Source organism: Balaenoptera acutorostrata, chromosome 1 (assembly GCF_949987535.1).
Source record: "Balaenoptera acutorostrata chromosome 1, mBalAcu1.1, whole genome shotgun sequence".
In the NCBI taxonomy this organism is placed as follows: Eukaryota; Metazoa; Chordata; class Mammalia; order Artiodactyla; family Balaenopteridae; genus Balaenoptera; species Balaenoptera acutorostrata.
The window spans coordinates 7,730,238-7,757,337 of record NC_080064.1 but is presented as its reverse complement, the minus strand read 5'-3'; the positions used below and the strand labels follow the sequence as shown (position 1 = coordinate 7,757,337).

General features: G+C 42.3%; 1 protein-coding gene across 1 annotated transcript; it reads right to left on the bottom strand.

Moving 5' to 3' along the window:
- Nucleotides 1-82: 82 nt before the first annotated feature.
- Nucleotides 83-27,074, bottom strand: NMNAT1 (nicotinamide nucleotide adenylyltransferase 1). The gene is made up of 5 exons (XM_007170021.3): nt 26,816-27,074; nt 7,546-7,716; nt 5,261-5,444; nt 3,456-3,601; nt 83-2,735 (listed from the first exon to the last, which is right to left on the bottom strand). The coding sequence occupies exons 2-5, from the start codon at nt 7,658-7,660 to the stop codon at nt 2,335-2,337; spliced, it is 846 nt and encodes a 281-aa protein (XP_007170083.1). The 5' UTR covers nt 7,661-7,716; nt 26,816-27,074; the 3' UTR covers nt 83-2,334.
- Between the last annotated feature and the right edge of the window lie 26 nt (nt 27,075-27,100).

The following is a 27,100-nucleotide window of genomic DNA, read 5'->3' as shown; positions in this document are numbered from 1 at the left end:
GAAGCTATTGGGTGCCAGGCTTTGCGCTCCTCCGTCTTTGAGAAGTCGGCCCGTTGACTTTATAAGAATAAGTCACGAGCTGTAGAATTTACATTTGCCAACTTTATTTAACATTTTCCTTTTTTAAATGGTGGCTTCAGATCTGACTAGCCAACTGCACAGGTATAAGTACATTTTTTTCTTCTGCAGAGGTATAAATCCTTTAGAGTGCTGTAGGTATGAAATGTAAATTATTAGATGTAGGTATGTAAAGGTAAATTATTCTACTTTCTTCCTTTAAAATTATTATTATTATTATTATTTTTGAGGGCTGCATCGGGTCTTTGTTGCTGCGCGCGGGCTTTCTCTAGTTGCGGCGAGCGGGGGCTACTCTTCACTGCCGTGCACGGGCTTCTCACTGCGGTGGCTTCTCTTGTTGTGGAGCACAGGCTCTAGGGCACACGGGCTTCAATAGTTGTGGCACGAGGGCTCAGCAGTTGTGGTGCACGGGCTTAGCTGCTCCGCGGCATGTGGGATCTTCCCAGACCAGGGCTTGAACCCATGTCCCCTGCACTGGCAGGTGGATTCTTAACCACTGTGCCACCAGGGAAGTCCCTATTCTACTTTCATTAGAAATTTAACTTTAGTCCTCTTTCTATCACAGAGTGATTTTCATGAACCATAAAACTATTCTAGAAAAAGCTATTTCTGGTCTTTTTGCTTTATTAATTGGTAAAACTTCCACAAAATTTTAATCAGTAGCAAACCATATAACAAGTTTGTGTTTTTAACATAACGTTATGACTTCAATTATTATTTGAGTGTTCTACTTTGGGTAAAGTTCCTACAAAAGGACAAGAAGAGAAAAAGTATAAGAAAACAGACTCTTTTTCTGCTTAAATCCACAAATGGCAGGTTCACAGTGGGCTGGAATAGAAACAGCAGGGGTCTTCAGAAACTCGGGAGTTTTAGATTGAGGCTGTGGAGATTTCTTCCACAAGCCATTCATCAGGAACCAAAATTCTGAGCTAAAGGAACTGCTGGGGGGCTTTCCTGGTGGTGCAGTGGTTGAGAATCTGCCTGCCAATGCAGGGTACATGGGTTCGAGCCCTGGTCTGGGAAGATCCTACATGCCACGGAGCAACTAAGCCCGTGCAGCACAACTACTGAGCCTGTGCTCTAGAGCCTGTGTGCCGCAACTACTGAGCCTGCATGCCACAACTATTGAGCCCACGTGCCACAACTACTGAAGCCTGCGCGGCTAGAGCCCGTGCTCCGCAACAAGAGAAGCCACTGCAATGAGAAGCCCGCGCACCACAATGAAGAGTAGCCCCCGCTCGCTGCAACTAGAGAAAGCCCGTGCGCAGCAACGAAGACCCAACGCAGCCACACAAAAAAAGAGGAACTGCTGGGCTGGTCCAGTGCGGCATTTCTCATGTCCTTTCACCATCTGATTAAGCTACCAGTAAAGGCTAAGAGCATTCACATCTCACAAAATCCTTGAGTGAGATCTCTCATTCTCTGTGGTTCTCTCTGTTTCAGGTAGCACGACATCCCTTCTATACAGAGATGGCAGATGGCCAGGGCTGGACCACGAGCCACAACAGGGGTGTGCTAAGAGAATCTGTGCATAACATGGGGAAGGCAGAGGCTCCCTGCCTCTCAAGGGCGTCAGAAACACCCGTGTACCGTTCTAAACATTCCAGGGCTCGGACCCGTCCCCCTGCCTCTACAGCTGGGGCTTCAGGCAAGCGTGCCTAGCAAAGCTTCACTGGCCTTCTGATGTGTGCTGGAGAGAACCAACTACTGGCATAGTTTCCGCCAGGACTTCACAGCCGGTATTTTGCACAGCTGGAGATCTGATCAGTGATGCATTTTACAAGATCACTATTTTAAGAATTCTTTGGCCACCCTGAGTGAGGGCTGCCCAGGAAGAAAGGCATGCATAAAATGTTCATTCCTTTCGTAACTAAAATTAGGATCTTAAATGGTCTCTTTACTTTTCATACTTTACTTCTCTTTCTGTGGTAAAGCCAGGATGTCTTTTCTGAATTCTTTTTGTAGTTAGTTTGATTGAATGTTCTTCTACAATGTTCTTCTACAATTAGTTCTGCTACTAATCTCTTGTTTTAAAGATAAAGGGATTTGTATATTCCTAAAAAAAAAAATTGAAATCATTCATCTTAGTAACTTCTGATAAAAAGATAAACCTGATTTTAAATTACTACTGATTTTAACCAACCTTTTAAACTTTAATTTATTAAAGAGGATCACAATTCCTTCCCCCATTTACTAACACCCACACTGTTTCAAATTCCCAAAAGGGAAGTCCACAATACCATGCTGGAGAATTTCTTATGTGTCAGCTTCTGCAGTTTTTCTCTGCAAAGGAGCTAGGATCACCCCAACATTCCTCTCCTCACTCTCGGAGCTATACAAACTATGCTTCTCAATATATTCCTGGACAAGGTCTGGTACCAAGTAGCGAATGCTCTGTCCCCTTCTGAGGGCTCGCCGGATCTTTGTGGATGAGATGTCATTGGTGATCCATTCATTCACCAGGTGAATGTTGTTCTGGTGTTTCCACAGCACGTCGGATTCATAGATGAATTTCTGAGCATCATTTCCAGCCCGAGTAACACATATAAGCCCATAGTCTCCCACGATTTTGGTGATATCCTCACCCTTCCACAGATTGGGCACACCAAAAGACTCCAAGAAATCTGCTCCACACAGCAACTTCACCTTTGGCACACCTGGGAAGAAGAAGAAAACAGAGCTTCAGGGTTTGCTTTTTAAAAAAAAAAAATTGATTTATTTATTTGGTTGTGTTGGGTCTTAGTTGTGGCAGGTGGGCTCCTTAGCTGAAGCTTGCAGGCTCCTTCATTGTGGCATCCAAACTCTTAGTTGCGGCATGCATCTGGGATCTAGTTCCCGGACCAGGGATCGAACCCAGGCCCCCTGCATTAGGAGTGCGGAGTCTTAACCACTGCGTCACCAAGGAAGTCCCAGGGTTTGCCTTTTTAATAACTCCCTGCATCAAAATGAATGTGTATATGTGTTCTTCTGGCTAGAGGGGTCATAGTTTCTATCAGATTCAGATTCTCTAAAAAGAGATCCAGGATCCCTCAAAAGTTAAGGTCTACCTCCTGCAGGAGAAATGAGCTCAGGGTGCCTCTCACTCTCCCTTCCTCCCATCATAAAACTAACAAGGGGTGGGGAGTTCCCTGGTGGCCTACTGGTTAGGATTCCGGGCTTCCACTGCCATGGCCTGAGTTCAATCCCTGGTCGGGGAACTGAGATCCTGCAAGCTGTGCAGTGCAGCCAAAGGGAAAAAAAAAAAGAAAAGAATACTAACAAGGGGCATTTTCCAGGCACCCACACATATTGAATATGAAAGTAAAATACAAAGGGGGCTTGCTCAGCCCTAGAGTCTTATCAGCTATCATTGGTAAGTCCTGGCAAAACACACAGACCTTTTGTTTTTGTTTGCTCTAGTGATTTCTTTTGACTAAAATCTTGTCTTTGTTCAGCCCACTTCCGCTTCCGTCCAGGTCTTTCCAGTACAGGTGAGTTCTGCTGGTGATCACAGCTACTGGCCTCCAGCTTCTCTTGATGGTGTCTATAAAGCAACAAAGCAATAGAACATTTCTCTTTCTCACAATGCTCAACTGAAACGTCATCCCTCTGGAGATGCCTAAGAGCCTCTGACGCAATGTTAAAGGTTGGGAGCTATTAAACACATTTAACCACAGGTACAGACAGTGCCCAACTACTCAGAATGGATGCCTTCGAATACATAGTACTGCTGGGTCAGAACGGATGCTGGCCAGGATATGGCAGCCCTGGGCTCTGGCTGTCAAGAATGGAAAGCAAGGAAAATCCTGGGAGCACAGCAAATGGTAGCTATTACTATTCTAAGCTGTATGTGTCTGTGTCATAAAAACAAGCGTTAACATTGATTACAGAAAGTAAGTCCCCTAAATACCAATGAGGTCCGTTCTGAGAGCACGTTCATAAGTCCAACAAAGTTGGACTTTGTTGTTCGTAAGTCCAACAAAGTTAGCCTAGGTACCCAACTAACACAATCGGCTATACAGTACTGTACTGCAATAGGTTTATAATACTTTTCACACAAATAATACATAAAAAACAAACAAGTAGGGCTTCCCTGGTGGCACAGTGGTTGAGAATCTGCCTGCCAGTGCAGGGGACACGGGTTCGAGCCCTCGTCTGGGAAGATCCCGTGTGCCGCGGAGCAACTAGGCCCGTGAGCCACAACTACTGAGCCTGCGCGTCTGGAGCCTGTGCTCTGCAACAAGAGAGGGCGCGACAGTGAGAGGCCCGCGCACCGCGATGAAGAGTGGCCCCTGCTCGCCACAACTAGAGAAAGCCCTTGCACAGAAACAAAGACCCAACACACCCAAAAACAAATAAATTAATTAATTAATTTTTTAAAATTCCTATAAAAAATATTAAAAAAACAAACAAAAAAAACAAACAAGTATATACTAGACCCTGACAAGTAATCTCTTACCATGTCAGCGTGGTGGCCAGACCCTATAGACTGGGACAGTTCAAGAGCAGCATCGTTGGCAGCAGAAGCAGGAACAGTTTCCTGAACTCCAACTGCAGCTAAGGAGACATGACCCTGAAACAAGCCACCACTTCTACTCTTCCAGCTCTTTCAACATTGCTGCATGAGCACCTAAAATCCCTTTCTGCTTAAAATGCTCAGAGTGGTTTCTATTTCCTATCGTAACCCTAACTGATATGGTTAGAACCAGAAGGTTCGAACTCTAAGAATAGACATTAGACAGGTTTCTCCGAAAGTCCTGGTGTTTTATACTCAAGAGAACATTCAGTAATCATTAGCTGTTACTCACTCTGGTTTCTGAACCCTTAAACTGGAGCTGTTTCAGAGTTCTGAGCACGGCGATTTGTGACAACCCCCATATGCTGTCAGGGAAGCAGCTCCCAAAACCAGCTCTCTCTGTGATCAAGCATCACGGCTTCTCTTCCTTAAATTACCAGCCTCTCTCTTTTATACTTAAGAAGACTGACCACAGTAACATCATCTTACAACTTTACCTTTCTCACTTGGGGCACAGACAGGCCAGGTGTGCTTCCTCTATTCTTTAACAGGGATACACAGTTAACAAGCATGCAAACATCTCAAAACACAGTGACAGCCATAAAGGCTGAGCACCACGCATGTCCTGTTACCGTGTGATAACCTCACACAGGAATGGCACAGCAAAGCTGACTGCACCATGAATACCTTAGCACCGTGGCAGTCTCTATCCAATCCTGTTGAAGACTTTCCCATGTATCAACTTCCAACCATTTTGAGTTCTTGGTGGCGAGTTCTGCCATGATAACTCGGTGATGGGCAGAGATGAGTCCTTTCTTCTTATATGCATCGCCGACGGGAGAAATTATGCCTTTGATAACTTCATATTTTCCTGGGTAAAGAATTAGATTTGATATGAGGTATTATAATAAATTAGATTTTATGCACAGGAAATATCATCAATATGGTTTCATAATCACAGATTCCCCCCCCTCCTCCTTTTTTCACAGGGATTCAGGTTTATTTATTTATTTTTAATTGTGGTAAAATATACATAAAATTTACCATTTAAGCTATTTTAAGTGTACAGTACTGTGACATGTTGTACAACCATCACCACCGTCCATCTCCAGAACTCTTCCAACTTCCCCAAGTGAAATTTTTGTACCCATCAAACACTGACTCCCCATTCCTCAGCAGTTTAAATTTTTTTTTTTTTTAGCAGTTTAAATTTTGATTGATATTGCCAAACCGCCTTGTAAAAAGCCTTTATCTATTTGTATACGCAAGAGCCCATTCCTTCCCAACACCTGATATTTGACATTATCAAGTTTAAAAACTTGTGTCAATGTGATGGGCAGAATATATCTCATTTTTTATTTTAGTTCCCTGATTATTAGTGAGTTTGGACACCCATCCACCTATCAGCACACAGCATGATCACTTATGTAACAAAACAAAATAAATCTGTGTGTATGTAGGGGAGAAAAAGTTTTCCTCGACCCTCTTAGGGTCCCTAGCGGGGTGTGAAACTGACAAAGATAGATTAACAGGAGAAAAGCATACAAATTTACTTAATGTAAGATTTATTATGTGACACGGGAGCCTTCATAAGGAAATGAAGACTCCAAGAAACAGTTAAACCTAAGTACAGTAAGTCCCCTACATATGAACCTTCGAGTTGCGAACTTTCAAAGATGCGAACATGTGTTCGCACGTCCAGTCACATAAGTTAGTTAACATGTCTGGTGTACATTGTCACGTGCACCACATCCTCTACAAGTGGTTGTGCTTTTGTGTACTTTACTGTACAGTACTGTAAGGGTACAGTAGTATCGTATCTTTATTTATAGCTAGATTTGCAAGAGGACGACTTCACTGAACTCCTTGCTGTGCAACACAAGGAGCTTACTAATGAAGCTGTGATGGAACTGGAGGCCCAGAGAAAGGACAGAGAGAGAGGAGAGGAAGAAGTAACTGAAGAACTGAAGAGATTCACGACGCAGGAAATGGCAAGGGGATTTTCTTTATTTGAGGCGGCACTGTTAGTTTTTGAGGCACAGGACCTGAACATAGAACGGTACATGAAGGTTGCGGCAGCCGTTCAGAATGCAATCCAGTGCTACCATGTCATCTATGATGAGAAAAAAAGAGCTACTACCCAGACATCACTGGATTGTTTTTTCAAGACGGTAGATGGAATTGAATCCAACAAGGAACCAAGGAACCAGAACCTGTGCCATCAATGTCAGGTGTGAGTGAAATTGCAGCTTGCTCTCCACCTCCTTTTGCTGACCATCCTTCAGCTCTACCATCTCCCACCTCCTCTCCCTCCTCGAGTCAGTAACTCTTCTTGCCTGTTCACTTGATGCCACAGCCCCTGTATACCAGCTGTTGTACTGTACTACTGTACTTTTCAAGGTACTGTACTGTAAGATTAAAAATGTTTTATTTTTTGTGTTTGTTTGTTTTTTATGTATTATTTGTGTGAAAAGTATTATAAACCTATTGCAGTACAGTACTATATAGCCGATTGTGCTAGTTGGGTACCTAGGCTAACTCTGTTGAACTTACAAACAAATTGGACTTATGAACTCACTCTTGGAACGGAACTTGTTCTATATAGGGGACTTACTGTATTTTTATGCTAGGTTGGATGAAGGGTAGACAGTCATGGCGAAATATGATAGGGCAAAGAGTACAAGGTAAGTGTAGAAAACTCAGGGGAATTTAGCAAAGAATGTTTGTTTGAAGTCCCTTTGTCTTCAGAGATAAGGATGCTCCTTTTCTCCCGGTTTAGGGAGAGCACCTCTCACATGAACATTTTACGATCTGCTTCAGGGAAGAGGGGTGGAGGGAGGAGGTCAGAGTGACCTTCCTGCTTCTGCTGTTTTATCAAAGTCCTTCCGCTTAAACTATCCAATAAGCCAAAGTGCTGTATTGTAGGGTAGTGCATCCTGAACCCCATCATTGCTTTTGGTTACTGTTCCTACCTGTTCCATTCATGTAGTCCTTGGCCAGCTCAAACAGCCTGAGGTGCATATTGGTGATAGGATTAAAGGAACCACAAGCAAGGAGAACCACTTCTGTCTTCTCTGAGTTTTCCATGCTGAGAATTTGAAGTTGTCGATCTAAATGGAAAACTCTGACACCTCTCCTACTGTCTACAAAGGAAAAAGAAAGTAAGTTAAGTTACAGGTCTTCTGATGTCTTTCCATGTTCTCATTCCAAATATGTGGAATAAATAGTTGGCTTCAGTGACTGTGCTGGGTGAATTGCAAAAATGGCCCCTTTTCTCCACCCTTCCTTTTCAATGTGAATTTGCAGCTCTTACCATAAAGGGATGGAACCTCCTTCCCACCCTTTGTGACTTGCTTTGGCCCAAACAATGTGGCACGTGGGAAAGTGTTCCCATTCTGAGCCTAGGCCTTCGAGGTGTTGTACACTCCCACTCTCTTTTGGACTCCTGCTCCTGACGTGAAAACAAACCCAGACTAGCCTGCTGGAGGATGACAGAACTTGCAGGACAGAACTCCTGCTGACAGACAGCTAACTGTCAGCTATGTGGTTGAGGCCATCCTAGACCATCCAAACCCCAGACAATCTGCTTAGATGCACGAGCAAGTCCAGGTGAGATCAGCTGAGCCTGGATCAGATCAGCGAACCCACAAGCTGAGCTTAGACTCATGAGCAAAGCGAATGTTTGTTTTGCGACTGCACTATTGTGGCCGTGGTTAACAGATACAATGACATTATCACCCACCAAATATAACTCCGCAACACCCATCCTTCAAAACCGTATTTTGCCTCTTAGTCAACATGGTCATATTATCACTTTCAACTGAATAACAGTTTACAACAAACTCTTTTTCATATCAATTATTCCATTTGATCCTTCCATAACCCTAATGAACTAATGCAAGGCAACTGATTTTAAAATTTTATTAAAAATTTTTTATTAGGGCTTCCCTGGTGGCGCAGTGGTTAAGAATCCGCCTGCCAATGCAGGTTCGAGCCATGGTCTGGGAGGATCCCACATGCCGCAGAGCAACTAAGCCCGTGCACCACAACTACTGAGTCTGCGCTCTAGAGCCCGTGAGCCACAACTACTGAACCTGTGTGCCGCAACTACTGAAGTCCACGTGCCTAGAGCCCACGAGCCACAACTACTGAGCCCGCATGCCGCAACTACTGAAGCGCACGCGCCTAGAGCCCGTGCTCCGCAACAAGAGAAGCCACCACAATGAGAAGCCCGCGCACCGCAACTAAGAGTAGCCCCCGCTCACTGCAACGATAGAAAGCCCGTGGGCAGCAACGAAGACCCAATGCAGCCAAAAAATAAATTAATTAAATAAATTAAAAAAATTTTTTTTAATTAAACAAACTCACATATATAGATTTAAAATCATAGGGTGACAAAAGGCCCATAATGGAAGCAACAGTCATTGCCCATATCTCACCCACCAACCCCTCCAACCAAATCCCTAAGAGGCGACCACTTTTAACTTTTTCAGCTATTTCTTCTGGTCGAATCTATTGTAATTCTATATTATGTGCTTATAATGTTATTTCTTAATTTATCCAAAGAGTGTCTGTTTACTTTCTCTCATGATCAAAGATTAGCTCATACACCCCCATTACCCTCAGGCTATACATCTGGGAAGTTTGGGAGAGAGTTGTGAGGGTGTATGAGAGTTAATCCTCATAGATTATGTATAGGCGGGAAGAGAGAGAAAGAATCTCTAGTCTATGTTGAAAATCACCTTCTCCCACAATTCTGAAGGCATTGCTTCTAGACTTCAGTGCTAACAGTGAGAAATCCAAAGTCACTTCCAGTAATTCTGATCCTTTTAATGTGGCTTATATTTTATTTCTCCCTTGAAGCTTACGAGAACTCTGTCCACAAATGTTCTGAAATTTTACAGTGATGTCCTCTAGTGTGGCTCTATTTTCATCTATTGTGCTGGGCCCTGAGCAGGCCCTTTCAATCTCAGAACTCATAACCTGCAGTTCTATAAAATGTCCTTGAGTTATTTCACGGATGATTTTCTACCTTCCATTTTCTCTGTTCTCTTTGGAAATGCCTGAGTGTTAGAGCTGAAGCACCAGGACTGGTCTTCCAATTTTCTTATCCTTTCTCTTCTCTTTTCCATCTCTTACCTTCACGCTCTAATTTCTAAATATCCTCAAATTCATCCTCCAATCCACCTATTGAGGTTTTCATTTCTGCTATTATACTCAGTTGTTTTTTTTTTTTTTTTTGGCCACATCTCGAGGCTTTCAGTATCTTAGTTCCCCGACCAGGAACCGAACCTGGGCCCTCGGCAGTGAAAGTGCTGAGTCCTAACCACTGGATTGCCAGGGAATTCCCAATACTCAATTTTTTAGACCTTTGTCCTCTGAATGTTCCTTTTTATGGTATTCTGTTCTTGCTTCACCAATGCATTACGCTCTCTTATTTCTCTACCAATATTAATGAAATATTTTAAATTTCCTTCAGAGCTGATAGGAAGTTCTAAGTGGGTAGGTAGGGCTTTTGCACAGTGGGCTTCATTGTAGGGGAACTTGGCTGTATTACAGGTCTTTCTCCTGGGACTGGTCAGCGTCCACAAAAAAGTATCCTCCAACCTCCTGCCTATACAGCATAACAGTTACGAACCCCTGCTCTGAAATCAGGCTGTCCAGGTTCAAACCACAGCTCCAATACTTACATGAGCTGGATGACCTTGGGCAACCTAACCCTAGCCTAACCTTCCTTTTGCCCCAGTGTTTCTGTCTTAAAACAGAGAAAATAATATTACCTACCTCATGATTATTGTGAGAATTAAATGAGACAATACACATATACTACATAAAGCTGCTTTTGGCAAGTAACGAACACACTATGAATACAGCAATTATTTATGCTGCATATCATGTTGCTGTAATTCAACTCTTTTTTTAAAAAAAAGTATTTATTTATTTATTTTTGTCTGCGTTGGGTCTTCATTGCTACGCGCGGGCTTTCTCTAGTTGCAGCGAGCGGGGGCTACTCTTCGTTGCGGTGCACGAGCTTCTCATTGCGGTGGCTTCTCTTGTTGCGGAGCACAGGCTCTGGGCGCTGAGGCTTCAGTAGTTGTGGCTCACGGCCTCTAGAGCACAGGCTCAGGAGTTGTGGCACAGGGGCTTAGCTGCTCCGTGGCATATGGGATCTTCCCGGACCAGGGATTGAACCCGTGTCCCCTTCATTGGCAGGTGGATTCTTAACCACTGCGCCAGCAGGAAAGTCCCTCAACTCTTTCTGATCTTCAAAACAAATCAATTTCAAATGGTCCAATCAACTATTATTACTCTACTGAATCTGTTTTTTCATGGAGGCTTTTTTCCTGAAATTCTTTCTCTCATCTGGGCTGAAAATCTCTAACCCACTGTGCATCTGTCATTCTGAAATATGACATTTCATCTCTCTCCTAAGGGAGATCCCCTATTTCTTAGAACCATGTCATTGTCTTTCTTGTTTTACTTCCTAATTTTTCTGGAGCATATCCTCAAATAGCTTCATAATAAAGGGCAAATGGGAGATAAAATAAATCTGTCTTTATTCTTCCTTAACTGAGAGAATTCTAGGCTGGAATTTTCTTTTAAAATTATGAATGCATTCTTCATTGTCTTCTGGCACCGAACACTGCTGTTGAAAGTCTGGTGCTATTCTGATTCTTGTTCCTTTCCATGTAACCTGCTTTGTCTTTTTGGAAGATCTGAAGCATGTTCTTCTTATCCCCAGTGCTCTGAAATGCCATAATGATGTGTCATAGTGGGGGTCTTTTTCATTCATTGTGCTGTGACTCAGTGAACCCATCTCCAACTCAAAGCACTCAGTTCTAATTATTTCTTTAATAAGCACTCCCTATTAACTATCAATAAATAAAATACTTTCAGGAGTTCCCTGGATGCCAAATTGCTCAAAGTGTTTTGGCAACTTTTAGGGAATCACCTGCAGAGCTTGAAGTATTTTTATAATTAAAGTTGAAACATAACGAATGACAATAAAGAAACCAACATTTGGGAATTCCCTGGCGGTCCAGTGCTTAGGACTCTGAGCTCTCACTGCCGAGGGCATGGGTTCAATCCCTGGTCAGGGAACTACGATCCCACAAGCCGCATGGCACGGCCAAAAAAAGAAAAAAGGAAACTAACATTTACATGATACTTTCTAACTTACAAACTACTTTTCATGCACATTATAATTTAATTCTCACCATAAAAGAACAAAAAATGGCCAAAGACATTTAGTTTGTTCCAAATAATAATCTATTGTTAGATATTTAGTTTTTCCAGTTAGTCGTCTATCATTGGTCATTTAGATTTATCTAATTTTTCACTATTACAAACATCTCGAAGAAATAATAAGTTGAGAATGAGTTGGAAATCAAGGCTATAAAACATCTCACTGTGTACCTGTCTTGCCAACACTCAAAAGACCTGTATCAGGACCATTTATTTGTAGCCCAATTGTGTTCAGACCCAATTGCTAGTTTGACCAACTTACTTTTGCTCAGATTTTATGCTCCCATGAGACAAAGTTAGTGAGTGGCAGAACCAGGGCTAGAATTTAGGTTTCCTGACTCCTAGGTTCTCTCTCACCAAAAAAGAAAAATTCGAGATAAACTGGAGCTGTGTAGATTGGAAATGAGCCCTTCTGGCCGAGGAGTTGCGGAATGTGAACTTCAGTTCCTTAGACAACAGGAAGCTTCGAAGGTTTCAGAGCAATGGAGTGACAACAGGGCTCTAGAAAAACAATGCTCTAGAAAAATAAGGTGACATGAGTGTTTAAAATCCTTATATGGTTGTATGATCTTGACCTGATCACTTAATTCTGTGTCTTAAGTTTCCTCATCTGTAAAATAGAGATCATGATATGATACGGCAAAGTGCTTATGACAGTGCCTGGTGCAGTGTTAAAAGAAATGGTAGCTGTTATTTGTGAGGAAAGTGATAATACTGATGATGGTGATGCTATTGGATTAACTGGAAGGGGCAAAACAAGATAGGAAGGCCAGTTACAAAGTAAAGAAAGCTTCAATTTAAGTACAGTCAGTGGGAATGGAAATTAGGAAACATTTATTCAATAAATACTTGAGGTCTACTCCAAACAGTGGCAGGGATCACAGGGACACTGCTAATTGTTAATAGGAAATAAAGGAGAGAAGGGTCAATAATGCTCCACACAGCATTAAAAAAATGAGTTCACTGGTTAGAATGATTTAAATGTCCTACCTTTCAATTATCACCCCAAGGATGATACCAGGATTCACTTGGGGCTTGTTCCCCCCCTCCCACTCCTTATCTGCCCCCCAATTCCCATGCAAAGTACCTGTGGTATTATGGGGTGGCCCTGGGCCCACAGGGAAATCAGGGTATCTGGCCAGCTACTGAGCATGCTCTCAAGGACCGTGGTGGAGGGGCTTGATTCAGCTGGAGTCCAGCATCAGTTGCAGCCCCATCCACCTCAAGTTTCAGGTACCACTCCCCAGGGAGACTAAGCTGTGAGCTGGAAGAACAGTAAGCTTGAGAGCAGGAGGTACAGATCCCCTAGGGAGCTGCTGGCTGTGCACGGAAGGATGGAACAAAGAGCTTGAAGCCCCTCCCTGACCTTGGGGGTGAGCTCAGGTTTCCAGGTCCTCCCCAAGGGAAGGGGTGGGGAAAGGGCTGGGGGAAGCTGATCTCTCAGCTTAAAGGAAGCTTTCTCTCTTTTCACATTCATGACCTGTCTCAAATATCCAGCTCAGTTCTATTAATTCACTGTTAACACAGCCAGCTTTAGACTTTAGATCCTCAAAGCCATAGAAGAATTAGGTTACAGCGAGCTTCTATCATAGCTTAGAGTGGCTTTCAAAGAACAAGGATCTGCCCCTCTCCATTGGAGAGTACTTCCTCCGTATCCCCGAAGGGTTCGTGTGGAGGGAAGGGGGCCTCGGCAGGGGAAGAATGAGCGCAGAAGAGGTTTGGAAGCTCTAACGGGACTGTTCTGGGTCTTCCTTGCCTGGCTCCAGGCGCTCAAGGACCAGGGCCACCATGATTCACTTCTGTTTGGCTCACACAGCCTACCGCTTGCACTGCTGGCTGCCAAGATCTCATCAGCTCAGGCTGTAAGTGTCCCTCCCCAGCCCACTGTGGCAAAAAGTTCATTGCTTCCTGAGGCTGTCCTGAGGTTGAAGTAAAATTTACTTTCAACTTTAAAATCACTGACTTTAAGTTTCAAAAAATTGATGTGTAAACATTAATGAAACATTTTGTAAACATTAAGTCAGTTTTTAAAACAACTTAAAAGAAAAACTGTTTGGCTTTTCTGGTCACACTTCAGAATGCTCAATATAATTAAATCTATTTTGACGACTGTTAATGCAATTGACTTGACAACTTCTCAGATTTACACCTCTAAAGGAACACTATTCCTTTTAAAATAGTAACCTTAAACATGTAACCATATTCTAGTTCTAACAATGTGCCACTGCTTTAGTCTGGGGGTATATTTTGAAATTGCTTTTTGTTTTGAGTACCTTCACTGGGGGTAAATCTTTGTCTTTGGAGGGGAGATTTAATTTCTACAAATACCCTAAAGTCATTCAGTGCTAAGTCCAATTAATAAAATAAATAATGAAGGTGAATAACAGTTTACAGTGAAGAGATAGAACTATTAGTTAAGGAAGATTTTTCCTATATGTGTGGAAACTATGTACGTGTAATCTCAAAAGAATTTCAAAATTGAGCGGCAACCACAGACCTCATTTGGTTGTGTAAGTTGTGGTAGGTATGTTAACTCACTCAGTGTGAACCACCTGGCTGGAGGGAGAGCGAGCACAGTACAGGGCCATAGGGTCCTAACCATGCTGTAGCTCTCCCTCTGCTGTAGCTCTACTGCTCACTACTACTACTAGGTGTTTGTCCTCAGACTAGACATTTAATGCTTCTGAGCCTCAGTTTCCCCATTTATAAAATGGGAAACCACAGTCCCATTTCATAGGCTTGTGTGCATATTAAATGAGAAAGTGAATAAAAATGTGACACATTTGTCTATTAATTATGAATATTAATAATTCTTACTATTGCTCATGGGTTGTCTTATGGCATTAATTTACAGCCATGGTAAAGAAACAAAGGTTCTCAGGGACTTCCCTGGTGGTCCAGTGGCTAAGGTTCCATGCTCCCCATGCAGGGTGCCCAGGTTCGATCCTGGTCAGGGAACTAGATCCCACATGCTGCAACTAAGAGTTCACAGGCTGCAACTAAAGATCCCGCATGCCACAACTAAGACCCAGCACAGCCACAAATAAATAAATAGACAAATAAATAAGAAACCAAGGTTGTCAAGATTCCTTAGAGACCAGTAATCACAGTGATATAGTAGGAGCTCAATAAATGGTAACTATTATTCTTAATGAAGTATTATTAGACATAATTTTGCTGTAATGGGATGGATCTCAGTTCATCTTTGCTATGTTTAAAACTTTTATTTCTGTGGTTTGATGTAACATTATCGTGAAACAGAACTTGAATTTGGTTTCTTGAAGGCATTTTATCACTAAAAAAGTAATGTATAATGTAACTCACTGTGTCCCATGCAGCCAAGTGACAGTGTTCCTGTTTGGGATCACCATTCTGACCCTCCAGTTCTATGTTCTGCTGAGGTAAGTTCTTTCTCCAGCCAGCCCCCTCCCCTGGCAGCTCAGCATGCACATCTTACCTGTGCAGATGGTTCGGGTGCTCTCTGCCACTCCTGTTATGTGTTTAATTGCAGCCTGCCCCATTGTTTTGCCCCTATTATCAATGGTAGTCACCTGCTTCACCTCTCTGAAGAGTCACAAATCTCAGTACAGTGAGGAGAGCTGGGATTTGGGCAGATTGAGTTTAACTTTTAATCAACAGTTATTTCTTCTAGTATAAGAAGAGGTCAAATGGGAAACAATGAGAGCACTGACGTTTCAATTTATGAATTCCCCAGAGAGCAGTCCCAACAGCCTAGCATTAGCTAACATCTGCAAGGCTGAGGGTGACACAGGCACACTCAAACAGATTATGACTTGATCTATTATTTCAGATTCTATGTTGGAAATTAGTTTTGGCCGAAAAAGTCAGTTAATACCTTTTTCGGGCAAACAAGGCAAATGCAATTTGATACATTCAAAATAAACTGCAGTTCTAAAAATGTGAAAATTCTAAAAAAAAATCTGAAAACTTAAGTGATGGGAAAGGAATGGAAACCATGATACTCCTTGTAATTAGCCTAATTCAAACTTGCCAGCTTCTACTATAAGAGGTTTGTGTGTGGTAGGGCATATTTCCTTACTCCAGAAGGCCAGAATTTCCACAAAATGTTTTTTCACCAAAATATCAAATTAACATGAATTAGAAAAATGGTAAACATTATTTGTCCACCAATTAAGATATTAATAACTCTTAATAATATTTTTATTAATGCTAGCATTAATTAATTTGCAGTCACAGTAAAGGAACCAAGGTTCTTAAGAGGAGTGAGTTGCCTGGAGCCAAATGAACCTAGTGCCACAATTAGAATTCAAGGGTCAGTGCCTTCTGGTGTTACACTAACAGTGTGGATTTCTTCTAATAAGTAATCAATTAATGTATGACCCAGGGTATTGATTTTTAGGCCCAGATCTTCTCGATACTGCAGTCAACCTCTCCTCACCAACCTGGTTGGTAATATCATCTTTACTTTCTTCACAATTGGTAAGTGTGCAGTCATTCTGTCAAGCACTTATTAAGTGTCTACTATTTGCCAGACACTACTAGAATAAAAACGGGTAAGATAGGACTTCTTGCTCTTCAAGAGCTCAAAGACTGAAACCTAAGAAGAAATTCACGTTTAGAATTCAGGTGAAGGGAATTCTTTTTTTGGTTTTGGTTTCTGGCCATGCCGCACGGCATGCGGTATCTTAGTTCCCCAACCAGGGATCGAACCCGTGCCCCACTGCAGTGGAAGAGCAGAATCTTAACCACTGGACCGCCAGGGAAGTCCCTGAAGTGAATTCTTAAAAAGTTCCTTAGTATCTCTTTTAGTCATCCTACAACTTGAATATGAACCCAAATTAAATTAAATACTAATGTCTTGTTTTGATGTTATAAAATTCTTTACAGTTATAAAAATATCAGATTTATCCACTCATTCAATAAATAGTTACTAAGGAGACGATATAGGTAGAAAAACAGGGACCTCAACTAATTGAAGTCAAAAAATGACACAGAAGAGTTGGACTCTGAAATGTGCTGAAGTTTTAGGAATACCTTAAACTAATATATTTTAGTTATATTTTCCTTTGTATGTACTTTTAAGAGTGATGTGCACTTTAAATTAAGACTATGTCTAAATTTTTATAAAATGAAAAAAGTTATTGGGTGCCTTAACATGGTTCTACAAAGAGTCTCCAGAGAATTCCCTGGTGGGAGGCCAAAGAGTCATCCCACAACAGCAGGAGCTACTTCTTCTCTCTGACCTTACTTGCCCTCATTTCTAAAATGGAGATAAAAATACCTGCTTCACAGTTTTGCTGTAAGGTTTAAATGAAATAATGGGGGAATTAAAAAAAAAACTGTCACAGTTATTATCACTAGCATTGCCGATAGTAAGCACATGACCTCGATCAAAGGAAAACCTTAGCCTGGCTAGGTTTTGAGCACTTTTGTTCCACAGTAGATACACGAGGAAACACCTTCTATTTAGGGTCTGCATTCAACAATATATTTCTGAATGAAATAATGCCATTTTGCAGCAACATGGATGGACCTAGAGATTATCATACTAAGAGAGGTAAGCCAGAAAAAGAAAGACAAATACTATATGATATCACTTATATGTGGAATTGAAAATACGATACAAATGAGTATATCTACAAAACAGAAACAGGCTCACAGACATACAGGACAGACTTGTGGTTGCCAAGGGGGAGGGGGGTGGGGGAGGGAAGGATTGGGAGTTTGGGATTAGCAGATGCAAACTATTACATATAGGATGGATAAACAAGGAACTATAATCAGTATCCTGTGATAAACCATAATGGAAAAGAACATGAAACAAATATACATATAACTGACTCACTTTGCTGTACAGTAGAAATTAACAAGACATTGTAAATCAACTATACTTCAATTAAAAAAAAGGAATATATTTCTGAGATAATTCAACCCAGTAAACTGATGCTGTTCTGCTGTCCTTTTAGGTTTTACCGTGCTGCTTACTCAGATGGAACCGGTCCCACAGGCACTGAAGAGGATGTTTTCTGTATTTGGGGTGGGGTCCTTCAGTGAAGGAGTCTGCACCGTAGTGTTAACATTTTTGGCAACCAACTGTGTACGTTTGTAAATACTGAATTTCCAAAGGCTCATCTTAACCTGAAAGCTTGGCTGTATACAGTGCACCATTAGTCTTCAACATTTATTTTCTAGTTACACTAAGAATAGAGGTGGAGAGATAGAGCTCCTGAGTAGACACATCACAGTTAAAACATTTCAACAGGGAAAGTTTAAAAATTCCATGAGAGATTTTTCTTTTTGTAGGGTGAAGTCTGCTTTACTAGAATAAAAAAAAAAAGTTAAGACATTAATCAATGGTGGAAGGAACTGCTGGACGGGGTTGGCACATTAAGCAGCAAGCTTTCCATCTCCTGCTAAGTTGGTGCCTTTGTTTAAATCCTTTCAGCAAAAACATTTAAAATACGTATTGCAATTAAAAGACAAGTATTCCTAACAGTGCTTTCTTCCTCCCAAATATAGGAAAAAATGACTCCTGAACTTTACTACTTGTCTGTGATGCTTTCAGTAAGCAGCGTGGTTTCTACAGGTAAGCAAAAACTTCCCAAGTAACCCATACCTATTTAAAGGCTTACCAGTCCTTCAAGGGAAGTAAATGCTCAGCTAGGATTGTTACATTGCAAGGGGAATGTATAGCTCCTCTTAAAGCAGGAGCTCCAAGAAGCTACAGAGTTTTAAGAGCAAAGAAAAAGCAGAGAGGGTTAGAATGGGATATAAAAAGCCATCCTTCTCACATTATTTCCACTCCATTTAATTAGATCCCATTCTTTATCCTACAGTGCTTTGCTCAAGCCTGGGGCTGACTTGGCTGGCCAGTGTAACCTGTCCAAAGCCAGATGCTAAATCAACAGTCTGAAGCTGACATTTGAGCCCTGCTGGTCCCCTGCCTTAGATACATGTCTTGGCAGGTTGAGCCTCTTCCAGCAGCCTTGTCATCTGACTACTGCCAGCAAACACGTGACCATCTCCACCCTGCTACTCCTAGATGAAGTGCTCAGCTGAACATCAGAGCCACGACAACAAGAAGCACATCAAAACCAGTCACTGGGAAGAAATTTGTCAGGTGGCAACATTAATGAGCACTGACAATGGATAAAAAGGAATCGTTCAACCAAAATCACTGGGTCGACATCACAACCAAATTCAGCCCCAATAAGGATCTCCTATTAGATACTTTCAAGATTGTTAGTACTTTGACTTTCTGAACCTCCTTTTCTGTTTCAATGAAGTTAGTAGCATCAGCTGAATGGCCGCTATAAAAGTATTGAGAAGGAAAAAGAAAAATATAGATCTCAGTAATGAACAAAGGTCTAGTTTCAAAAGAACACAGTGATCCAGACTATATATTTGAACAAGGTCAATCTATCACTTCTTTTTTTTTAATATATTTATTTATTTATTTATTTTTGGCTGTGTTGGGTGTTCGTTTCTGTGCGAGGGCGTTCTCTAGTTGCAGCGAGCGGGGGCCACTCTTCATCGCGGTGCGCGGGCCTCTCACTATTGTGGTCTCTCTTGTTGCGGAGCACAGGCTCCAGACGCGTAGGCTCAGTAGCTGTGGCTCACGGGCCCAGTTGCTCCACGGTATGTGGGATCTTCCCAGACCAGGGCTCGAACCCGTGTCCCCCGCATTGGCAGGCGGATTCTCAACCACTGCACCACCAGGGAAGCCCTATCACTTCTTTAAAAGTGCAGTGGGAGGGCTTCCCTGGTGGCGCAGTGGTTGAGAGTCTGCCTGCCAATGCAGGGGACACGGGTTCGAGCCCTGGTCTGGGAGGATCCCACATGCAGCAGAGCAGCTAGGCCCATGAGCCACAATTGCTGAGCCTGCGCGTCTGGAGCCTGTGCTCCGCAACAAGAGAGGCCGCGATAGTGAGAGGCCCGCGCACCGCGATGAAGAGTGGCCCCCACTTGCCGCAACTAGAAAAAGCCCTCGCACAGAAACGAAGACCCATCACAGCCATAAATAAATAAAGAATACTGGTCCAAAAAAAAAAAAGTGCAGTGGGAGATTTTAGAGTAAAAATCATCACGATCTCCCCTACCTGGGCTACACCAATCTCTTGCATCATGACAGTCAACTGCTGTCTAGAGAAAATAGCCAACTGACCTGCATGATGCTTTGTCTTTTGACTTGTTCTGTGTGTATGCACAGATTCTGAGGGTTTTTAAGTAGGAGCTAGATACTCACAGATGCTCTCAAAGTCTTTAGTAAGTGGAGATAATGCCATTTCTTGAGGGGAAGAACAGTATCTCTTGGCAGAAGGAACAAGTTTAATACAAACATCTCCCAACACATCTATGACAGACACAGATCTTCACAAATGGGAATGATTGTTTTCCATCTGCGTCTCTGTTCAGGTGATACTTGCTGCAGGGGAAGTTACCCACCAACACACTATCCATCCACCACACTGACATTTTCTGAGCACCTTCCACATTCCAGACATAGCGCTAAAACTTAGGAGGTAGAAATGCGAGTAACTCATAGGTTAACAGTGAAATCCCCTGAAATAATTCTATTACTATGGTTAACAGAAACTAAAAATAACACAGCCTTTTACATTCTCTAGACCTCATTAACCAAATATTAACATGTCAGATGAATGTCAACTTATCTCAAGATAGGATTTTTATCAGAAGTTTCTTTTTTTCTGAACTACCTTGCCCCTCACCCCCAAACCTGATCTACTTGAAGATCTCAGCTGATGACAGCCCCATCCTTCCAGCTGCTATAGTCAAGTACCTCAAATCATCCTAAATGCATTGTTTTTCTTTCCCCACACCCCATCAGGAAGTCCTAATGGCTCCACCTTCAAAATACATACAGAATCCAACCATTTTTCACTAGTTGGAAATTTTTAACTGACTCTTTCTAAATGCAAGAGGCTGCTTCTTAAGACCAAGGCTGCTTGGTACTTTTTTAAAAAATTAATTAATTTATTCATTTGGTTGCTCTGGGTCTTAGTTGCAGCAGGCGGGCTCGTGGGCTCCTTAGTTGCAGCACATGTGCTCCCTAGTTGTGGCTCCAGGGCTCCTTAGTTGCGGCACACGGGTCCCTTAGTTGTGGCATGTGAACTCTTAGTTGCAGCATGCATGTGGGACCTAGTTCTCTGACCAGGGATCGAACCCGGGCCCCCAGCATTGGGAGCGTGGAGTCTAACCCACTGTGCCACCAGGGAAGTCCCTGCTTGGTACTTCTGTGCCTTGAAATTATGCAACATTCTTAACATAACTCTGGAAAACGAAATTCTGTTTCTTAATTGATAAGCATAACTCGAAGCATAATTTAACCAGCACCTTAACCCATAACCTATAAAACTGAATTTTCATGCACTTTTATGCTTTTATCATTTCCTCCAAAACCAAGTCACCAGAGTTAATTTCATTAAGAAACATTTATTTTATGCTATCGATATCGTATGAAACACAAAGCATGCTCTTTCTCCACACAGGTGAAAAGTATAAAATTCTAAAACTGCTATTTTTTAGCCCCTCATAACTTAGACATCCATGATCAGCAATCGTCCCTCACAGACTGACAACACTTTCTGCTATAACCCATGTTCGCTCCGAGTGGAAAACTTTTGCTGAGCAACTTCGTGGGGGATGCTTTGTTTTCGCGGTTCTCAATCTGGGACCTGGGCTTCAGAGGTACAAAGTCTCTGAAGTTGTAAGCAAAATGCTGGGCATGTGCACCTATGAGCAACTTTCTGGGAGAATGTCAAAGGAAGTTTGAGAAAATAAAAACATTAAGCATTACACTCATTAAATTTACTATAAGAAAAAAAATATTTGATGTTTGACATTCACTACTCTCCATTTTTTTAAAAAATAAATTTATTTATTTATTTATTTATTTATGGCTGCGTTGGGTCTTTGTTGCTGCCCATGGGCTTTCTCTAGTTGCGGCGAGCGGGGGCTACTCTTCATTGCGGTGCACGGGCTTATCATTGCGGTGGCTTCTCTTGTTGTGGAGCATGGGCTCTAGGTGTGTGGGCTTCAGTAGTTGTGGGTCACGGGCTCTAGAGCGCAGGCTCAGTAGCTGTGGCGCACGGGCTTAGTCGCTTGGCGGCATGTGGGATCTTCCCGGACCAGGGCTCGAACCCGTGTCCCCTGCGTTGGCAGGCAGATTCTTAACCACTGTGGCACCAGGGAAGCCCACTACTCTCCACTTAAAATTTAAAAAACAAATTTAAAGTTAGTCTTCACCCTACTTCTTCCACAGCTGCTAAACCCTAGAAGTAAAAACTTTCTAATTACTAAGTGAATTGAATTGAATATTGAATTTCTAAATGCTCATCTAATCTGAAAGCTTGGGTATATTCAATATACCATTAGTCTTCAATATATATTTTCTACTTATATTAAAAATAAAGATATGTAAAAATGGAATTCCTAATTAGACATATGTCATAGTTAAACATTTCATTGGAGAAAGGTCAAAAAATTCCACGAAGAATTCTCTTCCTTTTTCTACTTTACTATAATTTTTTCTAAGTTAATATGGAACTGTTGGAAGATTGTTTTAGGGTGTCCCCAACCTCAGAGTTTGGATTTTATCCTGTAGGGAATGGGGATGTTTTAGAAGGCTTAAATAGGGAGTAATACATCAGTGCACTTTAGAAATAATTCTCAGGACTTCCCTGGTGGCGCAGGGGTTAAGAATCCGCCTGCTAAGGCACGGGACGCAGGGTTGAGCCCTGGTCTGGGAAGATCCCACATGCCGTGAGCAATGAAGCCTGTGCGCCACAACTACCGAGCCTGCGCTCTAGGGCCCGTGAGCCACAACTACTGAGCCCATGTGCCACAACTACTGAAGCCCGCGAGCCTAGAGCCCGTGCTCTGCAACAAGAGAAGCCACCGCTCACCGCAACTAGAGAAAGCCCGCACGCAGCAACGAAGACCCAACAGCCAAAAATAAAAACAAACAAATAAATAAATTTATTTTTTAAAAATGCATACGTATAATGGCATATTAAATAATGGGGCTATGAGTAAAACAAAGCAAGGCAAGAGGATAAGGAGTGTTGGAATTCTAAATAGGGTGGTCAGGAAAGGTCTCACCATGTGACATTTGAGCAAAGAATTAAAGGAGACAAGGGAGTGAGCCATGCAGACACCTGAAGGAAAAATGTTCTAAGCAAAGGAAACAATGCAAAAGCCCTGAGGCAGAAGCATGCCTGTCCTGTTCCAGGGTCTCCAGGGAGATCAGAAGGGCTGAGCAGGAGTTAACAGAGGGAAGGGGTATTGGCAGATGTCATCAGCGGTAAAAGGGAGCCACTGCAGGGTTTCTGAGCAGAGGAGTGACATGACCAAACATATTTTCAAAGGATCTCTCCGGCTGCTAAAGCTGACAACAGGGCTTCCCTGGTGGCGCAGTGGTTGAGAATCTGCCTGCTAATGCAGAGGACACGGGTTCGAGCCCTGGTCTGGGAAGATCCCACATGCCACGGAGCAACTAGGCCCGTGAGCCACAACTACTGAGCCTGCGCGTCTGGAGCCTGTGCTCCGCAACAAGAGAGGCCGCGATAGTGAGAGGCCAGCGCACCGCGATGAAGAGTGGCCCCCGCTTGCCGCAACTAGAGAAAGCCCTTGCACAGAAACGAAGACCCAACACAGACAAAAATAAATATAAATAAAAATAAATTAAAAAAAAAAAAAAAGCTGACAACAGAATGTAGTAGGAAATAGGGTGGAAGAAAGGAGACCAGATAGGAAGCTACTGCTGTAACCCAGGTGAGAGCTGATGCTGACACGGACCAGGGTGGTAGCAGCGGAAGTGGTGAGAAGTCATTTGATTCTAGATATAAAGGTAGAGCCAATGTGATTTGCTGATGGATGGAATGTGTGCTGCGACAGAAAGAGGAGTCAAGAATGACTCCAAAAATTTTTGGCTTAAGCAACTAAAAGACTAGAGTTACCTTTAATTGAGAAGAGAAAGATGGCCATGGAATAGGTTTAGGGGAAAAGATCAGTAGTTCAGTTTATAAAGAAGTTAAGTTTGGGATGTCTATTAAATATGCAAATAGTGGGGTTAAGTAGGTAACGCAGAACAGAGCCCAGTTCAGGGGAGAGGACGAGCGATTTACTAGATTTGGGGTCATCTGCATATAGATGGTATTTAAAAGTCGTGAGACTGGATGACATTTACCAAGAGAGTGAGTGAGACAGAATGCAACAGCAATGTAGGCATCACTGGGGAACCGGTTAGAAATACACAACCACAGGCCCTACCCTAGGTCTACTGAATCAAAATTTGCATCTTAACAAGATCCCCAGGTGGTTTGTATGCATCTTAAAGTTTGTAAAGCTCCACTGGTCCAGGTGAGAGATAATGAAGGGTAATAACAGGAGGGATGGTGTCAAGGGTTTACAAGTAGATGAGCTGAGTGAATGGAGGAGGGAAGGAGGCGAAGGGAGATTTCTGACTTAAGTGACCACTTAGATGGTGTGCCGAGAGTCAACAAAGAGATTATTAGGGGACGCACAGGTTGGGAGGTATGGAGGCAAGGCATAAAGAGACACACTACGGTTTTAAAGGTGCTGCTGAACTTGAGGTATAGACAGGACATCCGAGTAGGGAGATCTAGTAGGTAGACAGAAAAAGAGACTAGAACCTGGCAGTAAAACCCAGAGACACTAAAGACTACCTTCAAGGGGATATCATGGTTAAAAGAAGGCTGTTTATTTGATTTGACTTTTTTTTGAAGAATAGAATTAGAATGTTGGTTGGTTGAGGGAAAAGCACAATTAGGAAGCCACAGAACCTGCAAGAAAGCTAATAATTGATGGAGAAAGGTCCTTAAGGAGGCCACACAGAAAGGATTTTAGGTACAAATTAAGAGCATAGCTTAAAAATAATGGGGAGAAATGAAAACATACGTCTACACAAAGAATTGTATGGTTTGGCTTTATACGTAATAGCCAAAAGCTGGAAATAACTCAAATGTTAATCAAGAAATGAATGAATGAATGAAGTTTATTATTATTATACTCAAATAATGGAATACTACTGAGTAATAAAAAGGAAGAAACTACTGATACAAATAACATGGATGAATCTCAGAGACATTATTTTGAGAGAAGGAAGCCAGATACAAAAAAGAACATGCTATATGATTCCAGTTATATGAAATTCCAGAAAAGAATTTAATCTATAATGACAGAAGACAGATCAGTGGTTGCCTGGGGTGGGGGAAACTGACAAAAGAAGGGCAGAAAGCTTCAGGGTTCCTGCTATGGAATCCTTATTTCTTCTCCTGTGCTCTTCACTGAATGGCAATACATTCACCCATTCTCTTTGGATGGACTTGTTTCTCATAAATAAATATCCAGTTATGCTAATGTAACTATAATGATGGTGACAACTATAACAGTAACATCCATTGAGTTCTTCCTGTGTGCCAAGCAATATACTAAGCACTCATGTGATCCTTACAACACTCCAACGAAGTAGGTACTATTATTATCTCTTTTTTTCTTCCTAACACATGAGGAAACTTAAGCTGAAGGAGGTTAACTTGCTCAAGATCTCACAGCTTGTGTAACAACCTTGACTCTAAAAGTTCATGCTCTTAACCGTTACACAAGATTTACAATGGTACGTTATCTACTGGTAGACATTAGAAAGAGGTCCACGCATTCAGAGCGCCTTTGGCTCATGGTACTTCTTATTAGCCACTCAAGTTTCATCTGCCTCTGCATTTTCCCTACCTAGTTGGAGCAACTAGTGCTCTCTGGACTCCCATCCCAAGTCCAGGTTGAGGTGTCCTTAACCTTCCCAGCTGCCAAGTAGTTATTTATCTGGTTTTCCAGTTATGACTCCCAGTTCTGAGCTTCTTCCCCAATGCTCTCTCCTGTGACTACCTACCTAATATTCATTCCTCTTTTCCCAACATCTTCTCTTCCCTCCCTATTCCCCCTCCAGGCTTGGATTCTATTTTTGTTTGAGAACTGGAACCCAAACCAATTTCTCTTGTCTATGCACTAGAAATACATTTTCATTATCCATTAGCTCTAAACAGAACTCAAAGGTATGTAAGAATACTCTCAGCATAGAACCGCTGAATCAGATTGTCACCGAGAAACAGCTGGCAAATACAACGCACGTATGGTGAGGCCTTTCCTCCACCACTTCTAAGACTGTACACACTAAAACCAACATAAATGCCTAAATAGAACACCTTATTATCATCATCAAAATTAGGGGATGAACACAGTGAGAAAATGTTTATTCAGCAAGTTCTTCAAATGATGAAAGAAGTATATTTTCCAGTTTTGTTTTGTGTGGCACTGGCCCTAACTATTTGTCACTGAGAGTTCGATATTACACAAAAACGTTGACACTTCCACACATATTCACATGTCAAAAATTAGAGCTAATTATATTAACATGACAGCCACTTACTTTTACAAAGGATATTCTGTGAATCTGAAGCGTTTTGCAAGATAGGCTATTGGAACCATTCCAACTGGTGTGTCAACAGTCTTCTCTAAGTTGGATTTAGAAAAGTGGTTTCACATGCAAATTGTAACTCTGAGAAACAATTTACGGTGATAAATTAAGAAATTCTATAATTGGACAAATAATTCATTCTGGTGGAGTTCTACAGTAATCTTGGAAGTTTGTCCCGGGCAGCTGAAATAGAATTAACTTTAAAGACAACATCTGAGAAACAATTCCGCCGGAAACCCTGATGTCGTCTTGTGGACTAATGACTTCAAGGAGATGGGCTGGGAACACCTGAAAATGGTTTCCACCTAATTTCTGAGTAACTTCTAGACTGTTGCCAACAGCTAGCAGTCTCCTTCTCAAGAGGAGTGAGTGTCCGCTTCCAGGAACGTGGATCTAGTCTTTTATAGATTTGGAAATTAAGGATTTCAGAAAAAAGAGAAGTGCCCCGCCAAGCCCAAGAAGCCTCTAGAAAAAGATTTTTTTTTTTTCCAGGGTGAACTCACCTGTTCCAAAGGCAAATTTACCGAGGTTTTCGGTTCCACAGAAAGAAACAGAAAGAATGAAGGGGCAAGACTCCCTGTTCCAAACTTCAATGTGACCTAGCTTCAGGGACAGTTGTACCTGACCCTCAAAGACCCTAAGCAGTCCTGAGCTGACTCCACCACAGGCGGGTTTTTCAAGAGCTCGGGGAGGGGACTTGGCCCCTCCTCAGGGCGGACGGGCCCGAGCCCTCCAAGAGACGCCCCGCAGCCCGGATGCTAATGAGGGTAACACCCGCGACCGCGCCC

What these genes read in the sequence shown, in the direction of transcription:
- NMNAT1 (XM_007170021.3), bottom strand. Translation starts at nt 7,660, where the DNA reads ATGGAAAACTCAGAGAAGACAGAAGTGGTTCTCCTTGCTTGTGGTTCC. An exon ending in GAGACTGCCACGGTGCTAAG is followed by an intron (nt 3,602 to 5,260) that starts GTATTCATGGTG and finishes GTTGCTTTATAG; the next exon opens with ACACCATCAAGAGAAGCTGG. An exon ending in AGAGCAAACAAAAACAAAAG is followed by an intron (nt 2,736 to 3,455) that starts GTCTGTGTGTTT and finishes TCTTCTTCCCAG; the next exon opens with GTGTGCCAAAGGTGAAGTTG.